The 18,832-nt window shown below is 40.0% G+C and overlaps 1 protein-coding gene across 3 annotated transcripts in view; it reads left to right on the top strand.

Moving 5' to 3' along the window:
- Positions 1 to 18,832, top strand: part of tbc1d22a (TBC1 domain family, member 22a) — a 166,514-nt gene that overhangs the window by 106,629 nt on the left and 41,053 nt on the right. For all 3 annotated transcript variants that reach the window (XM_026147265.1, XM_026147266.1, XM_026147264.1), the window contains 2 exons: positions 5,567 to 5,642; positions 14,555 to 14,682. In XM_026147265.1, coding sequence (XP_026003050.1) covers positions 5,567 to 5,642; positions 14,555 to 14,682 — 204 coding nt within the window. The remainder of the gene's footprint in view (positions 1 to 5,566; positions 5,643 to 14,554; positions 14,683 to 18,832) is intronic.

Raw genomic sequence — 18,832 nt, 5'->3', positions numbered from 1 at the left:
CTAAATGAATTTACTTTCCATCCATCCACCCATTTTCTTCCGCTTATCCAATTCAGAGTTGTGGGGGTGGATCCCTGAAGGTGAGAGTCAGCCTGGACAGGTCACCAGTCTGTCACAGGGCTAACACGTACAGACAGACAACCATTCACGCTCACTTTCACACCTGCGTGCAATTTAGAATTGCCAATTAACCTAACCCCATGTTTTTGGACTGTGGGAGGAGGAAGCTGGAGTACCCGTAGAGAACCCACGCAGACGCCAAGAGAACATGCAAACTGGATTTTCTGACCAAAAGTGCATACACCACTATGTTTCAATCAATCAATCAATCAATCAATCAAAGCTTTATTCGTCACATGCAGGTTGCCCTGCAGTGAAATAGGACCCCCCCCGACCTTACACATATAGCACAAACATTACATGGGGATACAGGTCAGAGATTGGTAGAATCAGAAAAAAACATTGAAATGTACACTACATACATAGTTGAGTACAAATGAACAAAAATGCATTACTATACCCATGTTCATAGGAAATAAAACACTGAACTATAGAGCTCGACTGGTTTGTCGGTGGGGCTGATAAGTCGGCCAATATTAGATATTTGTCAGTATATTCTATCACCATTCATAAGGGCGTATTAAGAAAGTTAGGAGATAGGTGATGATGTTACACATTTTGTCCTACAGAGGTCACTCTGCAGTTTCACTGTTGAAAACACATTTGAAATGCTGCAGACGCAACTGACAGTAAACAAGTAATCTGCAATTTGTTGTGACAATAAAACGTGATTATTTTTTAAAAATGAAATGTCACATTGTTGCATTTGAACTCCATAAGGTTCATAAATCCCTATTGTAACGCAGTTAAAGGACCAGGGCGCCTGACTGCAGCCTCATAGACAATGAGCTATCAGAATAAGATTCGACTATGGAGCCTGAGGGTGTGAATAAAACACAGGAAACAAAAGTAGAGCTCAAATATATATATATTATGTTTGTTATGAGAAGTGTATAGACGGATGTACAAAAGAAATAAAAACATATGCATATATATCACAAACAAAAATAATGTTGACAATACAAAACAGCTTATTAGGTTCCAAAAGGAGGTGGGATGAGGTGTAGTCCAGTATGTGATTTAGTTTAGTTCCATGGACCTGTGATAGGTCATGTGTCAACAATTTGTGATTCAGTCCATAGGTTCACAATTCCTACCGCAACGTAGCGGTGGTCGGGTGGCTCGCCATCTCGCGCTGATCAGGGCTGATCACGGGAGAACAAAAAAAACCTGACCGTTGAGTCGAGTGTGAGGTAGTGTAAAGATGAATGAATCGGCCGGGTTATTGCACGCTGTCAACTGGCCTGTAGTGCAAAATTTGTCGATATCTGACAAGTACGCCAACCACAGGGACAACAGCAGCCAGAGGAGCAGGGACATGCAGCTGATTGACCCGGAACTTATACAGGATTCATTCCCGCCACAATAAAGGGACTGGCGGAAGTGGGGTCAGAAGTTACCGTGGTTACACTATGCATAGCAAATGTTAGGTGAATCTGTTTATTCTTTATGCATCTGAAAGGAAAAATAGGATTTTTTATTTATTTATTTTTTTAAATCACTAAATATTGGTGTCAATATCAGTTGGGCTCTGGTGAACTGGGAGCTTGGGTTTCGAGAAATATGGGAGCATATATTTAATGTTTTTTACAGCTAAGGAATAAAGCACTAGACCAAAAACATTTGTGTAGAGGTATGCTAAGAATAGTAAAAGTTGCATTCGGGGACTATAAAGTGGTGAAAGGGTGGCGACTAAGGGATAAAGAAAAAAAAAACTGTAGGAGGAAGGAATGCAGTTTTTACTCTGCCAGCCACTGATGGACTCAGGAGGACACGAGTGCCTCAGTTCTGCTGTGCCTGAAGGACAACTGAAGCTGTTTATTGCTAAATGACTTCTCTTGCCCACCTTTATCCCCCTTTCTCCGTCTCATTTTCTCTCTCCCTCTCTCTTTTTCTGGGATGGTTTGCCACATCAGCTGTTCTCAGACCACACTGAAATGACCCCTCAAGGAAATGTAATCCTCGTTTTGTGTGTGTTTGGACGTACACGCACACACGCAAAATGCTTATGTGCTGTTTCACACGTGGATTGTATTCTGCAAGTTCAACTTACACTGCCCTCTGTTGTCATTTTATTCATCTTTATTATAAAAGCCATAATATACATACACACACACACACACACACACACACACACACACACACACACACACACACACACACACACTCATTCATTTAATCTATCAGCAACCAACTAGTGACTTGCTGCACCTTGTAAAGAGAATGTTTGACGGGCAAATATGGCTTATGTTTAAAGGCAGCGTGTATTTTTTAAACACTTGCCTACTTTATTTAACAACCCAAAAAGTTTTATTTATTTATTTTTTCCGCCTAAGTTGGCCTCTCTGCAACATTACACAGTGAGGCTACCTTTCCTAGCTAGCATGATTATGTTACATTTTTAAAACTATATAGCAATGCTACTTTTATTAACCTGCGTGGTTATGCTGCATTTCCAAAACTATATATGCAACTACTTTTTATCACTGTATCGAGCATGGTTGTGTTACACCTCCAACTGCATACTGAGGCTACTTTTTGCTAGCTAGCATGGTTAGGCTACACCTTTGAAACTATATAGCGCAGCTACCTTTTACTAGCTACCACGGTTATGCTACAACTATATGTAATATGAACTTGAACTCTCCTCAGTGCCTGTTCTTTCCTAGAGCTGATTGACTACAAAGGAACATATAATGAATAAAATTTTATACAATAACTCTGTTATTTTTGTCACATTAAGAGCTAGCTACTTAAAGAAGCATTTCCAAATTATCTTCATTTCCTTATGACACCATAGCTTTTGACCATTAGCCAAAATTAATAAAATAAGATCAATGTTATGAGTCAGAATGTCAATGGAAACAGTAAAATAATCACTTCTTATTATGTAGCCTTTTTTTGAGCACATGACAATACTTGAAAGTCCATTTAGAGCTTTGCAGGCTTATGGATCTCTTGAGTTTTGGTTTTACTTGCAGCTTTATAAAACCACCTCTTCTATCATCGAATTTTAAAACTGGATTTATTTAGCCAAGATGTGGCACAGGAAATCTTTAAAGGATATACAGTGGGGCAAAAAAGTATTTAGTCAGCCACCGATTGTGCAAGTTCCCCCACTTAAAATGATGACAGAGGTCAGTAATTTGCACCAGAGGTACACTTCAACTGTGAGAGACAGAATGTGAAAAAAAAATCCATGAATCCACATGGTAGGATTTGTAAAGAATTTATTCGTAAATCAGGGTGGAAAATAAGTATTTGGTCAATAACAAAAATACAACTCAATACTTTGTAACATAACCTTTGTTGGCAATAACAGAGGTCAAACGTTTACTATAGGTCTTTACCAGGTTTGCACACACAGTAGCTGGTATTTTGGCCCATTCCTCCATGCAGATCTTCTCGAGAGCAGTGATGTTTTGGGGCTGTCGCCGAGCAACACGGACTTTCAACTCCCGCCTCAGATTTTCTATGGGGTTGAGGTCTGGAGACTGGCTAGGCCACTCCAGGACTTTCAAATGCTTCTTACGGAGCCACTCCTTTGTTGCCCGGGCGGTGTGTTTTGGATCATTGTCATGTTGGAAGACCCAGCCTCGTTTCATCTTCAAAGTTCTCACTGATGGAAGGAGGTTTTGGCTCAAAATCTCACGATACATGGCCCCATTCATTCTGTCCTTAACACGGATCAGTCGTCCTGTCCCCTTGGCAGAAAAACAGCCCCATAGCATGATGTTTCCACCCCCATGCTTCACAGTAGGTATGGTGTTCTTGGGATGCAACTCAGTATTCTTCTTCCTCCAAACACGACAAGTTGAGTTTATACCAAAAAGTTCTACTTTGGTTTCATCTGACCACATGACATTCTCCCAATCCTCTGCTGTATCATCCATGTGCTCTCTGGCAAACTTCAGACGGGCCTGGACATGCACTGGCTTCAGCAGCGGAACACGTCTGGCACTGCGGGATTTGATTCCCTGCCGTTGTAGTGTGTTACTGATGGTGACCTTTGTTACTTTGGTCCCAGCTCTCTGCAGGTCATTCACCAGGTCCCCCCGTGTGGTTCTGGGATCTTTGCTCACCGTTCTCATGATCATTTTGACCCCACGGGATGAGATCTTGCGTGGAGCCCCAGATCGAGGGAGATTATCAGTGGTCTTGTATGTCTTCCATTTTCTGATGATTGCTCCCACAGTTGATTTTTTCACACCAAGCTCCTTGCCTATTGTAGATTCACTCTTCCCAGTCTGGTGCAGGTCTACAATACTTTTCCTGGTGTCCTTCGAAAGCTCTTTGGTCGTGGCCATGGCGGAGTTTGGAGTCTGACTGTTTGAGGCTGTGGACAGGTGTCTTTTATACAGATGATGAGTTCAAACAGGTGCCATTCATACAGGTAATGAGTGGGAGACAGAAAAGCTTCTTACAGAAGACGTTACAGGTCTGTGAGAGCCAGAGATTTTCCTTGTTTGAGGTGACCAAATACTTATTTTCCACCCTGATTTACGAATAAATTCTTTACAAATCCTACCATGTGGATTCATGGATTTTTTTTTTTCACATTCTGTCTCTCACAGTTGAAGTGTACCTCTGGTGCAAATTACTGACCTCTGTCATCATTTTAAGTGGGGGAACTTGCACAATCGGTGGCTGACTAAATACTTTTTTGCCCCACTGTAATACATGACATGAAGACCTTGGTGATAAGTACCTGCACAACAAATTTGACCCATTCAAGCCTGATCTCCCTTTCTAAGAACCTCATTCGTAATCAGCCTTTTACTTTGCCTGCAAGGTTGGAGCTGCAAATGTTTTGTTATGGCAATATTAGTTAGGTTGCCCATTTCTTTATTTACAGTTTAAAAATGACTTAGGCTTTGTGTGAGGTGTGAAATAGGCTCTGGCAAACACTCAAAATTTCTAATAGCTGCAGCACTTTATAAAAAAATATTCTGAAAGACTAAACGGAAAATTTCAGACCCTTTCACTGTGCGCTGTGATACACAGACGCTCGGGCCAAATAGCTGCGAAACATCAATGTGAATCAAACTGCATTAGTTTTCTCAATGAGGGATCAATTTCACGGCTTGTCGAGCAAATTACAGAGAAATATGACAAATATTCCTGTAATAAAATATCTGCTTGATCTCCTTAGCTTGTGCTTTTATTCCCTTTTCCCTGTACTTTGTTGTTATCTAGTCACTTCAGGTTCACAGGACTTTTATCCACTTGCCAGTCTGACCTTCGCACTGCTTTTCCCGGTTGCTTGTGATGATTTATACATAGTGTTTGAAGGCTGTTTTGTTCTTGCATTCATTTTTCTTGGGGAGTAAGCGAAATGCATAAGTACCAACAAACGTATTAAAGACCAACTATTTAAAGGTACTTTTACTGTTGCTTTATGAGCCTTAGGCCATTTTGACTGTGTGCTTTTTCTTCTATTCCTCAGGACAACTATACATTTGCTCAGCCAGGCATCCAGAAAAAAGTCAAGGCCCTAGAGGAGCTGGTCAGCAGGATTGATGGTGAGTCATCTGCCTGGCTTCCATCCGTCCATTCATTCATTCACCCATCCATAAAGTACTTTCTGTTCACTGCTCTTCTGTTCCGATTTAATTTCTACTTACCTGTTCTTGCTTTTCTGATTGTTTAAGTTCTTTTCCTTTCCATTGCTTCCTATATTACCCACTTTTTTTTACATTTAACATTTTCATGTAAAACATGAAAAATACATAGTGTGTTCCACAATCATTCTATTTTTCTTTGTAATAGTCAGCATATAAAGGACTGATCGAGCGAGCCACAATGACATTTTTGAAGCCTTATCATTAGCATTATAGCCTGGACCTGATCATTTTTCAGAGTGAGGGTAAGATGTTATCTCAGTTAGCAAGTTACAGCCACAGACTGGACATAAACACCTGCTAATTAAAAAAAACAAAACATACATTATGATAATTTAATTCACCAACACCAAAGCACAAACTTGTGGGACCATCTGGACCTCACAGTAAGCCATCTTTATCCTGGTACCAAGCTGTAAACATCCTGTTTTCAAGCTCGAGACCAGTCTTTTAACGTTAGGAACCAGCCTCGAGGGGCCATTGGAGGAACTGCAGTTTCTTGCATTCAAGTGTTGGTTTCATTGTTCAGCTCCAGAAGTTTCTGCTTGGGGAAAATGGAGGGAGAATATGAAGGAAATGTTGTTTATTTTGTGTTTTCATCTGTTTTTCTTGTTTGTTTGCTTTTGGAAATGTATTGTTCTTATCTAGAAGCCGTTTCTAGTCCAGCCAGGGAAATCTTAACTTTGTATATTTATGTACATTTTATATATTAAGACTATTGAGTATATTGGCTTCTGCATTCCCCCTCTAATAACATTAACCAAGTCATTAACTTCAAGTACCCTAGTAGGACTTTACTGTATGCATATAAATATCTGCTTGTTGCAGAGAGGAGGTGGAAGTGGGAGTAATTGGACTGATTTGACACTCTGCAAGGCACCGCAAATGTAAAATGAATAAAGAGAGAAAGCAAAAATAACTCAGCATGCCCTTAATGAGCCCACCCCCCAACTTTGAGTTAACACTTAAACTCTTTGTTTTTTAAAAAAAAAAGTATGTGTTAGAACTGTATATATTACACACCAGCCAGTTACATTTGCTTTCACACCTTAATTCTTCCAGGCTTATCGTCACTTTCTAATGACATGACATGAGAATTGTCTCTCGCTAATTTTCATTCCACTCGGCTGTCTGGAAACGCGTACGTGCTAGTGACTAATAGCACAAACCAGAGGCCTGCTGAGGCCTGGAAGTTAATGTATGCACACCGAGTGTACTCATATGCAGCTCAGTGACATTTCACACATGCTCTCAACTCGGTGTTAATTAGCAAAGCTACTTTTCCCTCTCTGGTCCCGTTGTCTTTTCCATTTTGTCCAAACAGTACACATGTCACCTGGTTTGAAATAGTTTTCCATCCAAACTTTGTCACTTAAAACTCGTGCGAGGTTTGCAGCAGCCCCACGATGCATTGTGCAAAACAAGGGCTTATCAAAGCAGGCTTTTGTACAATGGTCATGTTCCCGGCTAACCTTGGTGCCGTCCCACCACCCTGTCACCCGCTCTGTCAGCCACAGGGAGGGGAGGACTCATCCTCTGCATCCAAATGGATGGAGGGTGTGTGTTTGTGCGCGCGTGTTTGTGTGTGCGCAGGAATCTGAATGTCAGAAAAAGTTAGCGAGCAAATGCAGGCCTGTCTGTTTGCATGTGTGATTGTGACAGAAGAGGTCCGTTGAAGAGCATGCACGTACGACGGTTGGTGTGTGTTTAAAAAAAAAACAATTGTGCGTACACTTGTGTTTGTGTTTGAGTGAAATACACAGACACACACACGGGAAGGGAAAAAAGAAGAAGAAAAGTCCTCCACCTCATCCGCAGTCCACTTCACCCCACCCCCACCCCACAACAGCAACGACATAAAAAAAATGACTCGACATCTTTACTGTATCTTTTTCCATAAGTGCCCTGTCATCATAGTGGGGGCAGAGAAATTTTATACCTCGCTAGGTTGACATTACCAGCTCTAATGAGATCACAGATAGCTTTTATCTTGTGTTACGGGATTGTTTTTCGCCCTGCTGTTGACATACCATCTGTTTTGAGAACAATAGCCTCTCATCGTTTCCAAAATGACCTATCAGCACTTATCAGATGCAGGTTTATCCAGAGTGGTGTGTATTTTGATAGTGGGGTGGGGTCTTGTCTTATCCTAGTCCAGTGGTTCCCAAACTTTTTTTGCTAGGCCCCCCTTTGTTTTACAAGAAAAATGTTCCCATGTGCAAAAAGGGCTTTTTCTGTCCCTGCCTTTCAGAATAAAAGCCTCAGATTGCTACATAGTTTGTTTGCTGTCCTCCAGAAGAGGGAAAAGGAACTTAGTTAATACGCAACTGAAGAACATCTTACACAAATATGGTGAAGTAATTCATGAATAAATATTAATATAAATATTTTAGAATATTTCTGCAATTAGAAAAAAGTTAGAAACACAAAGCAGAGTTCTCTAAAACAAAAGAAATAAACCTTCATAGTTCATTAGAAGAAGACAAGCCTACATTTGTATGCAGCACTGTATCGACTTAATCAGCCAGACTTCCTTTTTTAATCTTTTGCACAAAGAGGAGCACAGCTATCCATCCATCCTTTTTCTCTCACTTATTCTTATGTTAATTAAAATGAAATATTTGTATTAATGTCAGGTAAGAATAACTTTAAAGCAACACCTCTAAGAAAAAGATTCATTTTAGCGATGGAGATGATTGAAAGTTTTAGCGGATATTGATCTTGCAACTATAATATTCACTATTAATGCTACTGTGAACTAATATCTTAGTGGGTCCAATGGAGAAAAACACTTATAAAGGGGTCGAAATTAAGCCTGGTCTAATGGAGGTTAGATATTGTTCATAACTATATTTCAGACATATTTGAAGAACAATTTCAGTTAATAATTCACATTTTTACCACTCAAAGTATTTGAAAAACCATGTACTGACATTTAGAGGAATTTGCTCTATGTGGCTAACTCTAGTAGCTGCTACCATTAGCTAGTTCCTCACCAGGAGCCTATGCTAAATGCAGCTGCACTGCTCCCTTTGCGTGGGGTTATGCCAGTTTGCTCTCACATAACTGTCTGCCATTCTTTCTTATTGTGTTTCTTGCTAATTTTAAAACTAATTGCTTTGGCTTCAGAAACATCTGAGATCAAACCGTTAACCAGTGAGGGCAAGAATAATTAGTTACAGAGTTACAGAGAGTGCAGTGTTTCATGACTTTCATAAGACAAACTGAGTAAACGGCAAGTCGTAATAAAATTACCTTCTCTTCTAAGCAGAAGAAGGAGGTGAAGTGACCAAAAAAAGTGAAATGGCAGTCGCTAAAGGAGAGGCAAGAATACTGTGATCAAACGACGTGTGTGTGTGCGTTTGCGTGTGGATACTCTATTCCTGTGAGGTTTGTGTTTAATTACAGTGACACAAATTTAATCCCAGAGAGGAACAAATGGTTCTGGATTTGTGCCAGGAAGCCCCGGCCTGTCCTCAACATTTGGTCGATTTAGCGACGCTAATCTTTGGTGTTCACCCAAAGAAATCCCCAAAAATGCTATTTCAACATCGTGACTGCATTCAGTATATTACAGACCTGGACAGACATGGATATTAAAACCACTCAAATAATCTTTTTTGTTCTCCATGCACTTTATTTCTCAGTACAGTATAAGCTCATATTGAACTTGAAGTAGGGAGACCAAAAAAAAACTGCAAGCACTTGTTAAAAATGAAAGATGTTTATTACTTTGCTTCTTTACTTTGATTCGTGGAGTTGAAAGAGCTGTTGACATCGTTTCTAATCTTTTACTTCGAGACGCCTTCATTTCTGCCTCTGCCTGCCCGTCCCTCGGTCGCTCCTCCTCTGTAATTATCCTACTTTTAATAAGTGACGCTAACTCCCATTAGCCTTGCTTAACGCTAGCACATGTTCCTCCTCAAAAGAACAGCCAGTCTGTCAGCATGTAATGTTTTTCTGATCTCTTTATCGCTCCCTTATCTCTGTCTGTGTATTTGTTACATGCAAGTGCATTAGCGCGAGTTCATCAACATGCAAATTGCTAAAAGGTGAATTTATTTATGCAAATGTGGGGATGTACTTGCAGCATGCGTGCCTGACTTTAGTAGAAAGGCTGGTAGCTGCACTGTGAGACTGTATTGCATAATGAGAAGCGAGGAAAGCTGTTCTCATATGTTTGGGGGAAAAAAATCTTTAGCTAATTTGGCTTTCTTGTGCGGTAGTTTTGTTTTAGTATTTTATGTTCCCAAGATTTAAGTGTGTTTTTTTTTTAAACTGCAGCAGTATGTTTGGCTTCCTTTTGTTTTCCCTCGTCAACCAAAGGCCCCCACCTCCCGTTTATTTTTTTTACGCCTTATGTTCAGGCCAACTGTGATGCCATTTAACCTGATTTTTTTCTTTTTGTTTGCTTGTTTGTTTCATATCTTCCCACACAGTCCTCCACAACCCCCAGATACTATCATTTGCAAGTTTTCTAACATTTTCTTTTTCAAGCGATTCACAGATTTCTTCACCACAGTCGTTTCAGACCCTTCTTATCCAAAGCCTTACCGCCACGGTGCAAATCTGCTATCACATTGGTCACTTGTGTTTTCAACTTTTGAGGGCACAAGGTGGAATTTTTGGAAAGTCTGCTCTCGCTGTGCTTTGTGCTGATTAAACTTTTTCATTTTATAGAGCTGCGTCGTGCAGGAGAGCGTCAGAGTGTCTGTGTAACAGTTAAACAAATAAAGTGGGATTTGGGGAAGCTAGAGACACACACAACAGTCAAGATGTGTACACACAGCATGTCCGTCTAATTAGTTTACTCCCTGCAGAAGGAACCAAGCCTGTGTCTGAAGTAAATAAATCTTAACTCCTTTATACTTAGATACAACTTCACTGCATGCCATTTTAAGATGAGATAAGATATGAGATACTTCAAACCATATTTGGGCAACTATTTTACATTTTTTAATTCTGTTACAGCAGTTGAAGTAATATTTAAAAAAAATATTCATCTGTCCTTCTGGCAGCAGAGCTGAATCAGTCTGCTAGAGAAGTGGGCCAGAGGGTGGTCAGGATTATCCGTGATGGATAACAGTCATTTCAGTGACCTCCTCTCCACCACAGCTTTAAAAGTGCACAGTTGGCAGCCAATCGCAGAGCAGCCTTCCTAATCATTTTATCAGTCTGCCAGTGTCACCTGCTCCAATGCTGCTCCCCACAGCAGACCCAGTCCGCGGCATTTGCCTAACTGTTGTTTTGTTTTTTTCAGCTTTGTTGTTTGCATCTGTTTGAGCGAATTATGCCACCCGAGCAGAGTTTACTAGTGAGAAGCCCGTCACTCTTAATTTGAAAGTTCAGTTGATGCCTTTCAGTCCTCTTTGTGTTTTCCTCACAACCTGGGCAGGTTGCTATTCTAGCAGTTCCTCATATGATTCAGTTATCTCTCTCTCTTTCTATTCTCTCTTTCCTGGGTTCGCAGTTGGTAACAGTAGCTCAGGGATACTCTAACCAGAACCTGCAGCAGGTAAAGAGTGGGTCATGTACAGCTATGCCAAGCCCACTGAGGCTACAGAGTGGAGCAGGGACTACTTTTGGCAGCTGCAGTCCAAGATGGTGGAGTTGGAGTTAATCCACAGGATGAGAGACTCACTGGAGAGGCAGATAATTAGATTGCTAAGTTATTTATTTGTCACAAAGTGCTTGGCAGCCTTATAAATGCTTATAACCATAAAAAATTCATACATCCATCCCTGCTGCTTGGCAGGTACAGACAGTGACAAATGCTGACTAGTCGGCAGGATCGCGGTTATGAAAAATGAAAAGCTACACTGTAAATACACTAGGTACGCATCAAACAAAAGGCGAGCAAATTCAAAATAAAACCGGTGTTTTAGAAAAAAATGAAGACCTCAAGAAGCTAAAAGAAAGAAATGAAAGGGGGAGGAGGAGAGGATAAAGAGAACGTGCGAGTGTAATTACTTTTTATACCAAGCAAGGCAGAATCCGAGGAGCTTCTCACTAGTTACTGTACGACCTCTGACCTTCTACTGACCTTCTACTGCCCGACAGCCAGAGGCTACGGTCTGCCGTGGAGAGCAGACTAGCCTGCTCTGTGGCCTCCGTCCTCAACTTTAACCAGCAGTTGGAGGGAAGACAAGACTCATCAGTCAATCAGTGTCTATGAGACATGTCATGCTCAACCTCCCCGAGCCCTTCTAACAACCCTGCCCAGTATGCTGAGCGCTGTGTGCCAGCCAGACGGCTAAAAAGTCACGAATTTAAGCGCCTCACTTTTTTCCCCCTCTATCATTTTCACTGTCCCACCCCACCACGATATCATCTCATGAAAAACGACTCCTCCTTTCCACCACTCCCCCACCCCCACCGCGCACCTCTTCCCCTTTGTGTTTGGTGAAGCCGCTAATATTAGGCAGAGCAAGTTCATTAGTGTAATTTAACATTGTCTAAAGTTGTTCCACTCTCTCCCTTTCTGTTTGGCAGCTAGCTCAGATCTGCCACCATGATGCATTTGCCGTTAATGAGCTAGCCTTGTTTATGCTTTTACAGCAGCATGTGATAATTAAACTGCACAGAGGAGTGTGAAATAATAGCTTTGTGTTTACTTTGCGCCTTTGCTCATGTGGTGGAGTGTGTGCATTTCTGTTAGACATGTACGTAAGCTGAGGAAGACATGTGCCAATCAAGTGCTGGAAATCAACAACGTATGTGGTATCTTGTCTATAAGGTTTTGCCAATTAAAGGTTAAAAGCTGAATTTGTGTGTGTGTTTGTTTGTGTCCTTGTGCATGCCAGTCAGCCCTGATTAAGAGCCCAGAGTGTCAGGGAAAAGGATGGGATAGTTCCTTGCTAACTGTTTTTTTTCCTTCATAGATTCCCTGACAGCTCTGTAATTACAGCTCTATTATGAAGTGTGTGTGTCTAGGAGAATGAGTGTCATGGGTTTGATGACTGTGGAACAGGGAGTCGCTGAATATTGAGTGGTATTTTTAATCTTTTGTTATGTAAAGGCGCATTAAACAAACATTTATCAAGAGCAGGGGAAGGAACAAAGGCAGCCATTCTCACAGTCACTCCCTCACACACGGCGAGCTTCTTCTTCTTCTTCTTTTTTTTTTTTTTAAACAGACGTTTCCGTGTCTCATCCATTTTTCCCTGTGAGCGTCGGTGCCAGCGTGCCGCGCCATGACACTGACACCGCAACCGCATATTGAGAACGTGTTGAGATGCCATATGCAACATATGGTCTGTTTTTTTGTTTGGTGGTTGGAGACATGAGCTGAACCAATTGTAGGAAGGAAGAAACAAAACACTGTTTTAAGGGTACGAGGAGTCTCCGAGTTGGCGCCTGTTGTTCAGCTGTTTGTCAATGGGAACTGAGCAGCAGTGATGCCACAAGAGTTAAAATAATGGAGGAAATTAGAATCCAGCTTACCTAAAATACAGGTCTGTTTCTTCATTACAGCAGACTTGGAAGTTTCTGCTGCTTTGAGATTGCTTTATAGTACGTAGCCTGCTGTGCTCCTTCACAGAAATACGGCGTAAACAGCAGCTTCTATGATAGGTCCGTTTGGTAGCAATGTACCGTGTAAGCACAGTTTATTGATTGGGGCAAGGATGATGCAATTCAGACGCACTGGCACACAAGTTTAAATGCAAAAACCCCACAAAAACACAACTTTGCCCACTACGGCGTGCGCTCTGTGGGGATTTAATGCAGGAGTAAAAATCTTTTAAAGCCTTGGCCTCAGGGCAGCAACCAAAAAGGGAATAAAAAGCTAAGGTTTTGTCAGACGGTACCTATGTTTTCATGATTTTGCGTCATTGCTAACTCGGTGCTTCTTTCACTGTATTTACCTGCATGCAGCCAAACTCTGCTCAAACACGATTGGTCGGTGGAACTTACAGAAATTACAGATGGAAAACCTGAGCCAAGAGTTGCCTACAGATACTGTATCTGCACATCTATATGCACATAGAAATATACTGAGTTAACTCCACATGCACTCTAATTGTGCTAGATATCACTGCAGTCACCCCCATAATTCCAAAGGAAAACAAAACACAAACACTGATTCAAAAGCTTTGACCATTTCTGTAATTTTCTATCTCTGCAGTAAAATAAACATCACTGATGCAGAGAGGGCAATCTGATGGTATAAAGCTTAACACTTAGAGTCCCAGGAAGTTGAACCCCATCTTTAGAAATCCACTGAAATGAAACATTTTTGAGGACAAAGTGTCTTTCGACAAGGTTAAGGTCACATTTGACATTTGCGTTATTCAGATTGACTTGGGTTAGAAGTCAGCATAATACATTTTTAATCAGTTCCTGCTCAAAGCAGTCGTGTCAAAGAAATAATTACTACACGCCCTATACGTTACATACATCCATGCCTTGGCTCCTCACCTCTGGATGCCATTGACCTACTTTATATGCATTTCATTCCTCGGCGCAGCGGCCTGCAATTGCTTTAGAGGGTTGTTTAACAATACAATTATACTTCCATTTTTCATCCTGGTTTAGCTTTTCTGAGACAGTTTTGATAGCTCTGTAATTACATCTCTGTTATGAGGGAAAGGCTGTGCGTGTGATAGTGACTGCAGCAGTAATTAACAGAGAAGGGAGTTCTGAAGGAATCTGTCTAGCTACATACTTGTTACTGTCACCTTTACCATAGATAGAGTATTTTTTTTTCTTTGCCGCTCCATGCAGGATCTCTGCTGTTTTGCTTTTGTCTTTACACAGAAAACTGATGGAAAAAGTTTAAATATATATTTTTTTTATTATTATTATTTTGTCAGAATCTGTGCACCGCCACATGCAGCAGTACGAGGTGGAGTACCTGCAGTTTGCCTTTCGCTGGATGAACAACCTCCTGATGAGAGAGTTGCCATTACGATGCACAATCAGACTGTGGGACACCTACCAGGTACAACAAAGTTATTGTTATTCTGCTTTCTTTTTGTTTTCACTTTATTTGTATGTGTTTGGTTTGCAAGTTTTCAAAAACTTGATAATCTCTTACTGTTGTTTTGATATCAATTACATCTCAGCCAGAGCACTATGATGCACCATTATATCGACGTTCTTCTGTTAACATTACAGATTTTCTCCATGGTGTTCTTGATTATACAGGGCTGGTTGTACAGCTTTACTTTGCTGCTTGGGCCCACCGCACAGTCTTGCTAGTAAAAGTTTACACTTCAGTTTGACAGAGGGGTGTTATTTGTTCATGACATAGAAATGTTTAAAAGTGGGAATAATAAACATTCCTGAAGCATCTGGCAAAGAAATCTCCATGTGTGAGACAAAAGTTTTACCTGAGTTAACTTATGGCTCAATTTTTATTTATGCATGAGTGCCACAGTTAAAGCTTGACGTCAGACTGTGAGAGACAATCTTAATCTCCTTCAAACAAATCTTGACTTTTTTTTTTGTGACATTTACACTGAGCTTATAAGCCAGCTTGTAGAGTCAGAGACAGATTTTTAACCTTGATCGGAATGGTTGAAAACCCCCATAATGCTTGCTTATATGTGTATGTACATCTATATGTATTTCTAATCCACAGATGTAAAATAGCACAATGCACATTTATTAAACAAAGGCCTTAAAAAATCTAAAATTGGCTTAAATTTACATAAGATTTGTAAAATTTTCACAATCACCAGACTATTGTTACTATATATTATATTGCAGGAGTTATGTGTGATCTCAATATTATAGCCATAATGTTTTTGCATCCACAGTATAATTTAGAAGGCTGTAGAAGGAGAGCAGCCAGTAACAGTTAACCTCGACCCCACATACAGCGATTAAGGATTCAGCATATTGAATATAACTGTTCAGATATTTGATATAAAAGAAGGGAAAAAACAATGTTTGTTTGTTTGGTTTTTAAGTTGTAACATTTGCTTCTTTATAGATTGCACTACTGTTTTTAGGTTTTTATATGTGAAAAAAATATTAAACCTACATTAGCTAATTTATTGGTAGGTGTGGGTATGTATTTGGGTTGGGGGGACTTCCCAACATTTATACCTAGCATGGGATCAAATTAAGAGGCTTGCAGTGCACGGATGGAAACTCCAAAGATCTTAAAGAAGAGAAAGGCTTTACTAGTCGGCCTTCAGTCGTTAGTCTGTGAAAACGGAAAGATGCAAGATCAACCTCGAGAAAAACGATTATGAAATGTTTAAAAAGCAAACTGCACTTTAAGTCTAATAATCTTTCTACATTATATAAATACATGTAGAAAATGTTCTTAAACCCAAATAAATATGTACATTTGACCTTTACTATTATTATAACTGGTACCAGTTTACTTGCATGGGCATAACACTTTTTTTTTTTACCATTGCCATTTAGATACTGAATTTAATTTAAAATATAATTTTTAAGTCTTAAAATTAAATTGAACGTCTTCATACCCGTAGACTCCCTGAGAGAGTGTAATACTTGTTAGGTTACATGAGAAGTGTCGAAGGAAAAGGAATGAAAACCAAGTTTGAAATAAACTTCTCCCAGTGATGGCTCTGTGCCAGGCCTTTGCAAAAACACGTATAAGCATCTTTGTTGCTGTCGTCTTGCAGTCACAGTTGTTGTTATTCCTGCTGCCTGTTCTCAGCGTCTTCACCGTGACTCAGAGTTTCTGTCCTCTTCTTTTCCTTACGTATTGTTCTTATCTTCCGTTACAGCTGAAAATGCTGATGTTTCTCGTCACATAACCTTTAGCTCGTGTCATTTGTGTTTGCGTCACTGAAAAAGAGACTGCAAGTCTTGCGAGTCTAAATCAGACATTTTTCATAAATCTGAAGTATTTTGCTGTGTGAAATGTAGAATGTAGTAAAGTGAATGAAGGGAATGTGAAGGAGTAAAGTCTGCAGAAAGATTCAGATTGACTGCAGTAAAAATAGACGCGTACAAGAACAGAATTATTAGGGAACTAAAACAGAAAAGTTAAACATGGGCATGTTGCAGCTGAAGTACATAGTTCACTGCCAACAAGCCATAGCTAGTAGTAAACAAATATGGTCAAAATCTGTATGAGCTCTGGCTTTGGGGAGTATAACATAGATCGCAGCTGGCACACAAAAGGGACATGGCAGAAGCATGTTTGTGCTGTGCTTGAATTAAAACACCTTCAGGGTATTTGAGGTCCACAGTGAATCAGATTTGTCCTTTCCATAAAAAAAGTCTGTGTTGTTGTTTATCCAATCTTCTCCCATGAATGTCGAGTTATATATTTTAATTAATCACTCACAGTTTACTGTGTGAAAGAGGAATTGTGATAGAAGTAATAGCTAATGAGTCCAAATTGTAACGTAGTAGAGAAACACAATAAGCTACAAGTAATCCAAGGAAGGGGCAAACCGGGGGAGCTACAGATTAACAAAGGAAAGGGAGCGATATTTCTATACATGCACATTATAAGGATAAGGATTAGTGGATACATGTGGGAATGTGACAAAGTCTAAACAGTAAAGTAAAGCAAGTCACAACTACCAAAGTAAAACAGCAAATAGCCCACCCCTCCATAAACAGTAACTGGAACCTAAATATAACAAGAACGAAAGATTCAAGTTACTAGAATCTAAAGAAAATACAACCTCGACCTAACAATAATCAAACATTATGTGTGTAGAATCAGAACAAAATCAAACCAAACAAATTTCATAACAATAAATAAGAACCCAGAACGCTGCAAAAGCCAAAGTGTTGTACCGTTATAGAAATGGTAACATCAACAAAACATGTGAAGTCAGAAAAGAGATTGTGAAGTGTAGAAGTTCAATATATAAATAAATATAGATGGGAAATTATTAAATGGACAACTCCCAAATCCAAATCCAGTAACAGGTGTTCTTCAAACATTTGTCATGTCATTAGGTGAAAAGAATAACTGCAATTTGGCAGTATTCCTCATATGGAAAAAAGCAGCATTGCAATACAACGCTGACATGTTGCATTTTAGCACTGAATCCAAAATAAATCCCTGATTCTTAGCACTGTCATGAAGGGTTAATGTCATTGGGCTTAAACATCTCACTATACTCACTGGTCTGGTCGGGAACCCAAACCAATCACTATTTGTATTTAACTGAAGAATGTTTTTGGAAATTCAGTATTTCAGATTACTTGAGGGACCTGAAAATTATCTTCATAGAGAGGTATGTTTGTGTGTTGTCCACATAGAAGTGGAAGGCAACATTATGCTTGCGGGGAAATGGAACCTACAGGGAACAATGGAACTGCCCAGTGCAGCCGAACGATATCAAAGACTCCAGTCTCAGCCTGTCAATAGGGAAGCAAGAGGTAGGAAAGGTGGGGGCCGGGAGGTTAGCAGCAATCAAATTTCAAAATAAGGTTGCTCATCATTAAATCGATTGCGGATGGTAGTGTCTTCTCATGAAGCTAAATAAATAAAAATACAACATGCTGAAATGAGCCACAGAATATACTTGAACATAAAATCTTGGTGGAATCTGTGTGTAGGAAATGCTGTCTGTGCTATGCTCTGGGCTATTCTAATTAACTATTTGAAAAATAACGAACTAAAGACCATCTTTTTCGAGATATAGGAGCAGACCCAGCTCTACTATATTAAGGTCTGTATTATATAATGTCTGCATGGTGTCCATAGTAACAAGCTGTTCCTTTTTATCTTTTTATCATGTATCTCTAGTTAAGAGCTGACTGTTTTGGAGAACAGAAAATACTGTTGTCTTCTCTCTATAATCCACTCAGAGAATCATAAACTACGTGTGTCCCACAGAAACATTGCCCTGGCATTTAGTCATAACTCATGTCTCATGTCCTGAATGCTGTTTACACAGTGATGTCACAATAGTGACTACGCTGATAGTTAGCACCGCAGGGCAGCCTCAGTTTAGGTTTTGATATTCTTTGTTACAAATTATCTGTCGCACATACCAAATGGAAGACGATGCTTCCACAAGCCTTACATAACATTTAAAACTCTATGAAAACAAAAATCTATGAGTTAAGTTGCCTCTGCAGTGTTTGTTTAGTAGCCATACAGTACTATGCAGAAGTTTAGCCAAATGAAAGCACTCAGT

This window comes from Astatotilapia calliptera, chromosome 17 (assembly GCF_900246225.1).
Source record: "Astatotilapia calliptera chromosome 17, fAstCal1.2, whole genome shotgun sequence".
NCBI classification, from domain to species: Eukaryota; Metazoa; Chordata; class Actinopteri; order Cichliformes; family Cichlidae; genus Astatotilapia; species Astatotilapia calliptera.
Note: the sequence above shows the minus strand (reverse complement) of the source record. Positions and strands in the feature narration are given on the sequence as shown.